Source organism: Cariama cristata, unplaced genomic scaffold (assembly GCF_000690535.1).
Source record: "Cariama cristata isolate BGI_N322 unplaced genomic scaffold, ASM69053v1 scaffold45438, whole genome shotgun sequence".
NCBI lineage: Eukaryota > Metazoa > Chordata > Aves > Cariamiformes > Cariamidae > Cariama > Cariama cristata.
This window is the reverse complement of record NW_009633728.1, coordinates 1-11259: the sequence shown is the minus strand read 5'-3', so window position 1 is coordinate 11259 and position 11259 is coordinate 1. Positions and strand designations below refer to the sequence as shown.

The 11259-nt window shown below is 41.5% G+C and overlaps 1 protein-coding gene across 1 annotated transcript; it reads right to left on the bottom strand.

The window, feature by feature from the left end:
* Positions 1 to 8656, bottom strand: NIM1K (NIM1 serine/threonine protein kinase). Its single transcript, XM_009706851.1, has 3 exons — positions 8243 to 8656; positions 2844 to 3112; positions 1 to 750 (listed from the first exon to the last, which is right to left on the bottom strand). Exons 1-3 carry the CDS (start codon positions 8532 to 8534, stop codon positions 1 to 3), a joined length of 1311 nt encoding a protein of 436 aa, XP_009705153.1. The 5' UTR covers positions 8535 to 8656.
* Between the last annotated feature and the right edge of the window lie 2603 nt (positions 8657 to 11259).

Here is an 11259-nt window from a genome sequence, read left to right as displayed (position 1 = left end):
TTATAAAATCAAACACAGCTTGGATGTGTGCTTCATCCCGCTGTAAGAATGGATTCCTCTCCTCAAGTCTTGCTCTTTGGGGTCTGGATGGGACATGATAGGAACACATTCAAGTGCCCTTTTCTTCTGTACTTTGTGCAAAACAATTCTGTAGACACCTGTTATTGAGCTGTGTGCATCTCTTCCCCGGTTATTTTGAATGTGTTCTTCTGTGATTCCCAGATCTTCCAGAGTATTTTTCACTTCGATTTCTTCCTCTTTGAGTGTACTGATGTCCGATAAATACTTTGGATCCAGTTTAAACGGCTGTAAGGGTTTGGGGTACTGTATTCCTTGCATCCATTCACTGTTCATAATAAGTTTGACAGAATATCGTTCTGTTGGTACTGGCTGAAGGACTCCTTTTATCAGTTTCTGGCAATTTTCTGACAGGCAGGGAGGCAAGCTGTATGTCCCTTCAAGAATGCACTTTTTCAGTTTGGCCACTGTATCTGCCCGAAATGGCATGATCCCCGTTGTCATAAAGTATAACAGGATTCCCAGTGCCCAGATATCTACGTAAATGCCAACATAGTTTTCATCTCGGAAGAGTTCGGGGGCAGCATAAGGAGGAGAGCCACAGAAAGTATTTAAAGTTTCATCTCTTCTACTTATTGTGCTGAACCCAAAGTCTCCCACCTTAACGCAGGTGTTACTGGTGTAGAAGACATTTTCTGCTTTCAAGTCTCGGTGAATGATATTATTCTCATGCTGTAGAACAAGAGGAAAACTTGGTATTAGCTTGTTCACAGGAAAGTGACTAGCTCTTACTGATTAATTACCACACAGGAGAAAGGGAGTTGAATAAAGTCGGAAATAAGTACTGCAATGAAATTGAAAAGTTTCAAGTATTTAAACAAATTTAACTTAATTCTCTGCTGATACAAAAACAATAGAGTAGGTGAAGATGGGAAGAAGGATGCTGGTATTTTTAAGAACAGCAGTCTCAACTTGTTAACCAATACCAACTATTTTCATGAAGCAGATCTGTGCTGGCATCATGGTTAATCCTACAAGACTGGATACCTTCATGTGCAAAATCTGTATTTTTTCAGGGTTCAGAACACTTGCTTTTGCAGTTACTACATTTTTGTAATGATGTAAGTAACAAAAATAATTTCTTTTTAACTAATTCCATTCTTGTATATATTGTAAGCTTGTGGACTTAAGAAGTGAAAGCGTTTAGTTCATTACGAGAACATAATCACAGATAAATTAAGAAAGTTGCTACAATTCTGTTTTGTGATCCAGCGTCCTATGAGGAACTGGTGGTGGCAGGAGAAAAGGACCACAGACTTGTGCCTTGTGGTACTTCATGTTGTTCCAGGACACCAAGTTCAGTTGTGTCTTCTAGTTTTAGAAATGTAAAATAAATACATATACTGTGGGGTTTTTTGTGTTGGTTTTTTTTTTTTTTTTTCCTTCGGAAATGGCAGTAGTAGCCAAGATCTCAAACGGCATTTGCCGTGCTTAGTGGCAGTATTCCTGTCTTGATTAGGTAAGGGTTTAGCTTCATCTTTGAAATAACCAGGAGGAATGGATGTGTTTGAGCGCTCTCTGCCCTACTCTTTGAAGTAACAAAGTGCAGTATCTGGAGGCAATAAAGAAACCCTTCAGCATCCTAAGATTTTTAAACTGTCATCAGAACAGGCAGGGATCTTCTGCCCTCATTGTGGACTGGCAGGAGTGAGATGGGATTTAAGCAGCCTGGATTTGATGGCTTAGCAAAAGTAACATGTTCTGCAGAAGCCCGTGTGTAGGTCTGAAGAGATTGGCCAGGTTGGTAGTCTGGGTTTAATGCTAAGAAATAGATGTGATCTTGAAATATAAAGTAAGTTCTCGTTGCTGCAGAGTACCTGTCCTGTGGAAAAGGTGTCAAAGCCAATCCATCACTTACAGGACACACGATCATTTTGTCAAAATATATAAACCCCACATACTGCTCATGTAACCAAGAGCAGTTTGTAATGCAGTTTCTGGATGTCTGACCTGGGAACAACACCCTTGCTTTTGACTTTGCCTGAAGTGACTACGTGGCAGGAGAATACGAGCCACCGGAGGGCACCCTGAGCCAACTGCAACGAATACTACCTCTGCTCCTCAAACTCGCAGAGCAGTCTTCCAGTGTTTTTATGCTGTTGTTTGAAGGAGCTGTAGTTACTGTGAAAGGTTCAGAGGAGATGGTACTGAACTAGTTAAACGGCTCCTTTTCTGCCTTTACAAGATGCTTTGGGCTCTACAGCAATAGCATAACCCTAAATCCAGATGCTGAAGACTAGGCAAGGGGAAATGACTTGCTGGGTGTTAATTTCACAGATTTGCACCAAAGCAAGGACCAGGAATTAACTGTCTTTAGTGCCAGTCTCCCACATTCATTAATAAGCAAGCTGAATGTTTGCAGCACCTAACAGCCTCTTCTCTGGCACATCACCTTCTAGCAGAAGAGTGACTGATCCTATGTTTTGAAATAGCTGGAGGGAAGAAACAAAGCTTTGTTAGCTGGTGCTTACAGCAACTTAAAGCAGACAAGGAGAATGCTTTTGCTAAAGGCATGGTTCCACCCACCAGGTGTTCCCAGTTCAGTCTCCTTCCAAAAGCTGTCAACAGAGAGGCAGTAACCCAAGGTGAATATGCAAGCTTGCTCAGATGCCTTTGACAGCTCTTCTCTAGCTGTTTTGCTTTTCAGAAACATGGGCCTGAAATCATGGTAACAGTAAACCTACTCGTTGAAAACCAAAAGATACATCCACAAAATGTGCTGGAGTAGTGAGGGGCAACATGCCTGTGGAAGAAGAGCAACTTACCATGTGCTTAACAGCAGACACGATCTGGGAGAAGATTATTTTACACTCTGGTTCTAGCAACTTCCCTTCTGTACTGATTTTAGTGAAGAGCTCCCCACCTCCTGCATACTCCATCACCAGGTGCAGTTTTGAGAGTGTCTCCACCACTTCATATAGTCTGATGATATTTGGGTGATGCAGTTTTTCCAAGCTGGATATCTCACGAGATAGCAAACGTTGAGTCTTCCGGTCTAGCTTTGTCTTGTCCAAAATTTTAATTGCAACTTTCTCTGAAAAGAAAAATGCTTTTCCATGTTAATACAACAGGTACAAATGGTAATACTATTTACTTACAGCAATGCTTGGTTATAGAGCTGCAACAACACTTCACCTCTGATCAGTATAAGCTAAGCTGCAGAGGCCTACTAAGCCCTGCAGTCTTTCCCGCCCATTCAGTCCTCTTTCCGCCTACGGCATCCTACTTGCTGCCGAGGTCGCTAAAGGCTGGCAGAGTATTGCAAGGACTAATCAAATCATCTGCTGTCTCAGTGTGTTCCACTGCTGTCAGGCTGTGTCAGTATGTGTCTGATGGCCACAGCTAAGCATCTGCTTTTAGTGTCTAATGCTGGTAAAGAAAGTCAGGGCTTTCTCTTCTGTTGTTAGCTCAGCACTCTTCAGATGCACTAGGCCTGAGCCTGGTACTTGCAGACTAATGGAAGTGTCAAATTTAGGTGCTTTGTTTCAGAGCAGACAAACCTGGGGGTAATTTAGGGGCTCTGGCTATAACTCTGCAAGTTTATAATGGAGAGGTGTTTTTAAGTTGGTGCAACTTAAAGAACTCTTCCCTAACTTCTTATCTCATACCCCCCCAAATTCTCAGTTACCCAAATCAGCGTTGTGGAGGTTTGTCTTTCTCAGGATAGCTGTGCCAGTTTTTCCAACACGTTCATGTATGAGTAGTTCTTGGTACTGTATAGAATACAGGAAAAGTACATTTTTATGACTGTATGCCACAGTAGGCCATGAGTCCACATCTCACACAGATTTTATTCTAAGGAAGGGGAAAAAAACACCGGAGTATAATAAGTTGCAGGGATCCTGTAAGACAGCGAATGTAGTTGTCTTACGCTGTGCTGGTAATGCAAAGCTGCTGTTAAGTTCTACATGTTTCTGTGGCATATCTACAGTGACACACAGTGAAGTGTGTCACAAAACACAGATGCACATCTGCAGCTGCAGCACATCACCAGGATAGCTCAGAGCAGTACGAATAGGTCAATCACAATTGCCCTTATGTTTCTGTATTAATTGGTAGGTTATAGCTTTTTTCTTCACTGTATTGAATACAGCTGCTATTTGAAGGATTAAGTCTGTTCAAAATAGGTTTACAGTGGCTTTGTGTAACTTGTCAGGACAGCGAAATTAAACTGGATCATGGCAATAAAAATAACTGCTTATTCCTGGGAAGAAAGGTCTTTTTCCTGGTAATATCTTAGTCAAACATTCATAGATTTCTTAACAATTAATCACTTTTTGCAAATCTTCAGAAAAAAATTTCACCTTGGTTTCTAGTACATGCAAGTAAATGAAAAAAAGTCAGTATTGTTTACTTGCTGCTCCAGCAGAAGAGTGAGAAGGCTATTACATTTGTACGTTTGTTCTGGTATAAAAGCATTCAAAATGTTTTTACTTAATATTATAAAGTTATTTAACTGAAGTTTAGTACATCTCTAAAGGAAGTGTTAAGGATACATATGCATATATCTTGTACAGATCAAGAAAACTCCATGTTTGGTATATTTACCTTTCTTAGTAACATATATGCATAAATTGATCTCCCTACTAAAGCGCAGCAGATATTCCCAGTAAATGTGATTCTTGTGAAAGGTGCTGAATTATCCCTCGATGTGCCCATTTTCAGAAGGAGCCCGTGCTGAGTACAGGGCAGTCTTCCCCACACTGCTTCTCTCTGACCTGTTCCACACTTTCTGGTGAGCCCCTTAGGAAAGCGGGTGCCTACTCCTGCGTGGTGCTGATGGTGGTGTGGTGAATCGGGAGCAAATGCAGCAATTGAATGGTAACAGCTCACCACACCGATCCTGGCAGAGCTCTGACTGCCGACCTAGGGGTGGAAGACTAAAACCCTTGTCATGCTGGCAGTGTGTTGATCACCTAAACCAAGAGGAAAGAGCATCAGCTCACAGTAGGTAACATTTGCAGAGCTAAATGCTTAGATCCTACAGGGATAACAATTCTTAACAATCTTAACTATGTAACTGCATCATTACATCTTGATTTATAAAAGCTGGGGGCATTTGGGCTTTAAAAAAATAATCTTCTAGGTTAAATTCCTTCCCTTTCCTTTTGCTGGAATTTATTATTCCTCCTGGTCAGTTTTCCTGCAAAGTTTTAAAAGGAAAGGGGAGGAAAAAAAAAAAAAAAAATTTAGATCTGAAGGGCCTGATCCTGTTCACACACCACCATAAATCGGGATTGAGCTCCTTTAAATCTACCTCATTGCAGTTGCATATGCATGATATGCAAAGAAAACCAGCCCACCTAAAGTGTAAAAAACCTGACACTCTCCTCTTCTTTTTTAAACTCATTCCCTCTGCTTCCAAAAAAATGCTTGGTTTACAAATCCTGTATTACCCCTGCATGGCTGAACAGAAGGGCATTTTAGCAGGCAGCTTATTTTCCAAAATACTAAAACTGAGTAGCGAGAGATTTTGGTTGACCATATGCAGTGTATGCTGAGGTTTGAAAAGAGCTAGCTGAAATCTTAGGAATTAGGTAAAGGTTGAGAAATAATTTCAGGAAGAAGTCGTGTATGTTATGATGGCAAAAGGAAGCCAAATACAAGCAGAACCAAATTAAAATTGATTAAAAACTAGGTATATGGATATTCCTGCCTTTGTAATTGATGTTTCACATTAGACTGGCTTTTTACTAGCTGTAAATTTTGGATGCTCTTAATTGCATCTATTCAGCTGTGCTCTCAGGCTACATTTGTCAGCTGGAAGGTATATAAAATAAAGGTTACATAGACCTTAGGAACCTCACAGTCCTTAGCAAGCAACTTCGCAGGTCTCTGAAGAAAAACTCTGCCAAAATTCAGGTTAATAAAGTGGGCAGTGCTCCTGAATAACCCAATACACATCATAGCAGCAAAGATTTTCCTGCATCCTCTAAGCAACCGAGACAGCCCTTGGGAGAGAAACAAGGTTGTTCATCCAGTCTGATCCTGCAGTTTTTTCCTCTCATCCTCTGGAAGACTTTTTTCACATATCCTGCTGTGACAGATCACAAGGGCTACAGAACAGCACACACATTGTTACGAAAGCTCATTTTAGTAAAGAACAAAATTGTTTCCTTTTTTAATATAGGGTGACATGTAAGGAGAAAGACCATGCTTAGAACTTAACACTATGACAATACTGAAGCGCTGAACAGCCCCCTGATACATACACCTCCCCCTACCACAGGGACCCAAACAGCATTAATAATTAAGCCTTTGTATTTATATAATTAGCAAAAAAAGACATACTACTTAGCAGTCTGCAGGAACATTACTTCATTACCATCACAGCAATGTCCATCTACTGGAAAAAACAGAATCCTCTCTGTGGGTGGTGGTGTGTGTGTATGCATGCATGCATGCATGTGTACACGCATGTATGTTCCTGTCCTCCTATTCACTTCCTGTATTTTATGAGGACAGATAAGCTCACAGGCAGATGAGTCAGAAGATGTTTATCCTTCATCTTTCCTTCCTCATGGCAGTTGCAAACTTAGTGTTGCAAACTTAGTATTGCAAAATGAGCTGCTTGCCCAGTGAACATTTTACCCAAAAAAGCTACTAACAAACCAAAGAAAAATAATTTGAGAGATTTCTAGTGAAAAAGAACTTTTTAAAGAAAAAAAAAATGAGGGTTTTGGTATTTAGTTTGTCCAAGCTTACTGTATTCATGGAAGTTCAGTTTTTTTCAATCAATCAATCAGCTCTATTCAAATGCTTAAAGCCACTTGTCTCCTAAGTAAGTTCAACAGGTAAAAGGTTCATTCAGATCAACTTTATCACTTCCTTATATTAGCATTACTCCTGTTCCCAGTACAGGAGCAGCATTTCCTCCAATAGTAAGACAAGACATTTCTCTGGAAGAAAAAACATCACGGAACCCAAGAGGAAATAATTTGCTGTGGTACAAGTAGAACAGAGATGCTTTTCTTAAAAAAAAAAACTAAAAAATCCACACCCAGTTAAAGCAACCTTCAGTGCGGGCAGGCTTAAATTTGGAAAAAATAAATACCATTAGTTCCCTACTTTGATTCCCAGGGCAACAAGTGCTGCACATGAGGAATAAATGTGAGCTTTCACACCTCTGCAGTCTGGGTTAAAAGAGGTGGTTAGAGAAAATAACAACAGATAATACGGCATGGAGGCTTTGGGGCATATCTTGTTCTCTCACCTTTAAGATGATGGAGGGAAGGAAAGTCAATCAAATTGGAAAGGGAAGACTATGAAAAAAAAACCCAACCTAGTAGTGTACGAAGATATGGGGAAAACTAGTCATCCCTGAGGAAAAACAAGAACAGTTTTTATTATTGTCAGACAGTCAGAGGCCAAAGATGAAACAGGACAGATGAAGACGAGTTCTCTATTTATTCCTATACCTATAACTGTAACTCCTGCAGTTACCTAGCCTTTCTAATTCTTCCTAGAAGCAGCAGATAGGGTGCTTTTCTGTACTTAAAAAATAGAGAAATAATTGACAATTTAACACAAACCCCAGTTTGGCTGTACTAGGGCTCGTTTCCCTGCACCTGCTCAGCCCACCCGTATAGATCTGTCCCAGCTTTTTACAGTGATAAGCAACCCACAAATGAGTCAGTTAAAGGAGGCATAAAATTTCTCACCAAAATTACTATGATCAAATAAAAGTTTTGTCCATACTAGTAATATTTGTGATGAAACAAAGGTAGCCTTGCAAACTCTGGCTGCAGGCAGGAGCGTGCCTATCAGGGCTGCCCTGGGCGTTCACCACCTGTAGCCCTGCAGTCCATGAGCTGGGGCAGTGAAGAGGGCAGGTGGACAAGAGGGGAGGCACAACACCATGCTTCCAAGTGTGGAGTGTCTGAGCCATGGGATGAGATCTGTTCACTTCATGAAATGCACAGGTGAACTTTTCTTGTAATAGCTGCCATTTACACAAAATGTTTCTGGTTTCTTTAAAGCCTAATCCAAAGCTAAGTGTTTATCTGTGACCCTGCCTATAGATTTACTCAACAACAACAAAAAAAGAGACACACAAACTATATGTGCATCTAAGGTTCAGACAGCATCTTTCTTGCCGAAGAGGGCCATTTGTATACATTCAGAACTAGGGCACTCAGCACACAGGTGACACAGAGGTGCCTACCTTTGGTTAGGGAATGAATTCCAAGCTTCACTTGCGAGAAATTCCCACTTCCTATTTCTCCTCTGACTCGATAGAAGCCAATTCTCTTTCCCAGGGTTAATTCTTTCACCACTTTTTCATTCTGGGACATATCCTGCATTAGTTTCTCAAATGGGGTCAGGCTGTGCTGCCTGCCCTCTTCATTTCCTCCACAGCACTCTGGGTGCCCATCGTCTTCTCCACTGTCCTCACGGTGCCACCTGGAATAGCGGTGTTTTCCAAGACTTCCTCCATTCGCATACCCTGTTGTCATAGTCTATAGGGTAATCACTTCCCCATTTAACAAGATGTCCCGATAAGGAGTTTAAATGAAATAATTCTGGATGAATATGCAATCCTGCACATAATGGACACTGTGACAAACTGAGCAAAAAAAAAGCAGCTTACTGAAAGTCCAAGGATTAGTTTGGAAATTATTTCAAAAACAAATCTGGCATATCTACTTATTGCAGTTCTTTCAAAATCAGAGATAAAACTGGGAGCTGTTTACATCCATCTCACACTAACAGATTTAGTATGTCAGGATCTTCATCTACAAGGTAAAAGACGCTTTGCAATTAAAACTGTAAACTTTGTGCAAGAAAGCAGCGAGTTGCTCACTGTCTATGCAGTACATTTGACACATGCAAAACATTTGACACGAATTTTCAGGCTTTAGGGTGCTGCTTTGAAAACTAACTTGATAGATAAAGGTCAAACAAATAGCTGATTAACTACTACGAATAAACCCAGATGCTTTCAGTTCATTTTGAATAGCTGACCTTAAAAGTGTGGTTCTCCTTGATTCTGGTACCAGTCCAAGAGCTGAACGTAAGGTTTGCTTTTGATTCATTCTTCAGCTTGTGAGCTTGTCACTGTGCTTTGGAAATGTCACTGTGCCTTGAAGCCTTGCTGTAAAAAGTTTGTTGTTCCTCTGTTTCCCACTCATGGCAGGTTTAACAAAGCAACTGATCCTGGAAGATGACAGGAAAAACATAATCTGTGCACCAGGCAAAAGCAACGCTGCGCCTTAGTATCCCTGCAGTCACATGGCAGGACAATACAGGATTAAGTAACTGCAATGTCACGTTAACCCTCCTTTATTTAGACGAGCTTTCTTTAACGCCTTGAGCCGTCTCAAAGTTTTGCCAGACACATGGAGTTCCTAAGCAGACAGATGAAGACAGTCATTAAAACCTTTACATAACAGCCATACGCTTCACTAGGTGACAGCACACCACATACCATTTCACCAATTTAACTCTATTTGGCAGCACAGACAAAGAAGCCCTTATTCTAAATACAAAAGCAATCACTTACCTTTAAAGCAGTACACCATTTTTTCCTTCTTTGCCTTTCTTCTTTAACCTTGAAAAAGAGGAGCTGATCAGCAACTATTAATCATGCAGCTGCGTGCCTGAGGATGGTAAGTTGGGCACAAAAGCTCTGAGATCTCAGGCAGTGGCAATGCTCACCTCCTCTGCTCTCAGCCACCAGCACCACCTGACTGACTAACGCAGGAGACACCTCACTGCCATCATGTACAGATTCATCAGACTGAGGGGGGAAGAATTAGACCAGTAACTCAATGCCTGGAGCTTAGGGAAGGTAGACAGTCACCTAAGGTGTCACACTAGAACAGGGCATGTGACAATGCCAGGTGGACCTGCCCTCTAAACCCCAATCTCCTGAGTGAGCAAGAGGAGAAGAGGCCAAAGGCTGCACATAACCGCAAAGAAGAGGCAGCTGGCAGTGATTTCATTAAATGGGAACTGGAGTGGCACAGAAGCACTCGGCTGCTTCTACAGAGAGGTCAAGGTGACAGACCCAGCCTCTGTGAAGCTGCTCCTTGCCCTGAAATGCATGTCGGTGATTTTGCAAGTCGCATCACCTCTCCATGTTGCAGCCATGTCGCCGACAGCTCTGCTGAGGAAGAGGCAGAAAGCCTCGCTTCTCACCCTCAGGGTACAGGAGGGTCTGTCGCTTCGCCCTGTCACTTGTCTGAGCCAGGGATGCTTCTTACTGTGAGTGCTGCAAACTTAGAGCTGACACAGTCAGTTTATAACTGGAACAGAGGAAGAATGTACTTGTTCCATGATGCTTTTGAACTCTTGTTACTCTTTGTTTTACTCTTGTTTGACGAAAAGGGCCATTTTCATGGTTGGCAGAAAAAGGATCAAATAATAATAAATAACCATATGTTACTCTCTGGATCTAAATAGAGTCAAAACCCTGACAAATACTGTATGTGTGCAGCAAATATTGGCCCAATCCTGAAATTATTAGTCGAGGAGGGACTGAGTGGCAACTGAACAAAGTCCTCAGTATTCTCCCATCCATTCTCTCTTAGCACAAATACTCCCTCTAATGTTATTATTTGATATCAGGGGAAAAAATCTGTGTGGACAGACACCGCCTCTCCAAACAAACCAAAACCCCACCTGAACCCAAACCTTATATTCTCTATTTGTTCTCATTCTCCATTTGGGGAAAGGACAATTTCTTACAGGATAGGTTTTTTCTCTATTAACCTGTTTGATATCACAATTTTAAGAGTATTTTAGGTAACAAAAAACTTGTTATATGGAACTCAACTGTATTTCACAGGTTTAACGGCGGACGGCACTGTGGCTGAGCAGGGCTTTTGGAAGCCACTTGTCTGCTGTACACCACAGGGATTCAGATATTAGCAAGACTGAACTCTGTTCCCATTGTGCTGTTTGATCTTGAGGAAAACCACAGCTGCTCAGCTTGTCCATATGAAAGGTCTGGAAAACTCTGTGAGCAATGTCAGAGGTGCCATGTACAAGCTACAAACTATTATTTAATTAATTATCTTTAGATGGGCAGTGACATCCTTGTCACCTTACCAAGGAACAGCTGTAGCTTACAGCTATAGCCTGAGCACTCCAGAATGGCAGGTATGGACAATTCTGCTCTTGCAGAAGGAGAAACACAAACCTACTATTAATGGTGGCGGGGGGTGGGCGGGGGAGGTG

Excerpts from the sequence above, each read along its gene's own strand:
- NIM1K (XM_009706851.1), bottom strand. The coding sequence starts at position 8,534 with ATGACAACAGGGTATGCGAATGGAGGAAGTCTTGGAAAACACCGCTAT. Across the intron at positions 3,113-8,242 it reads AATTCATTCCCTAACCAAAG|AGAAAGTTGCAATTAAAATT; the intron begins GTAGGCACCTCT and ends TTTTCTTTTCAG. Across the intron at positions 751-2,843 it reads TGTCTGCTGTTAAGCACATG|CATGAGAATAATATCATTCA; the intron begins GTAAGTTGCTCT and ends CTTGTTCTACAG.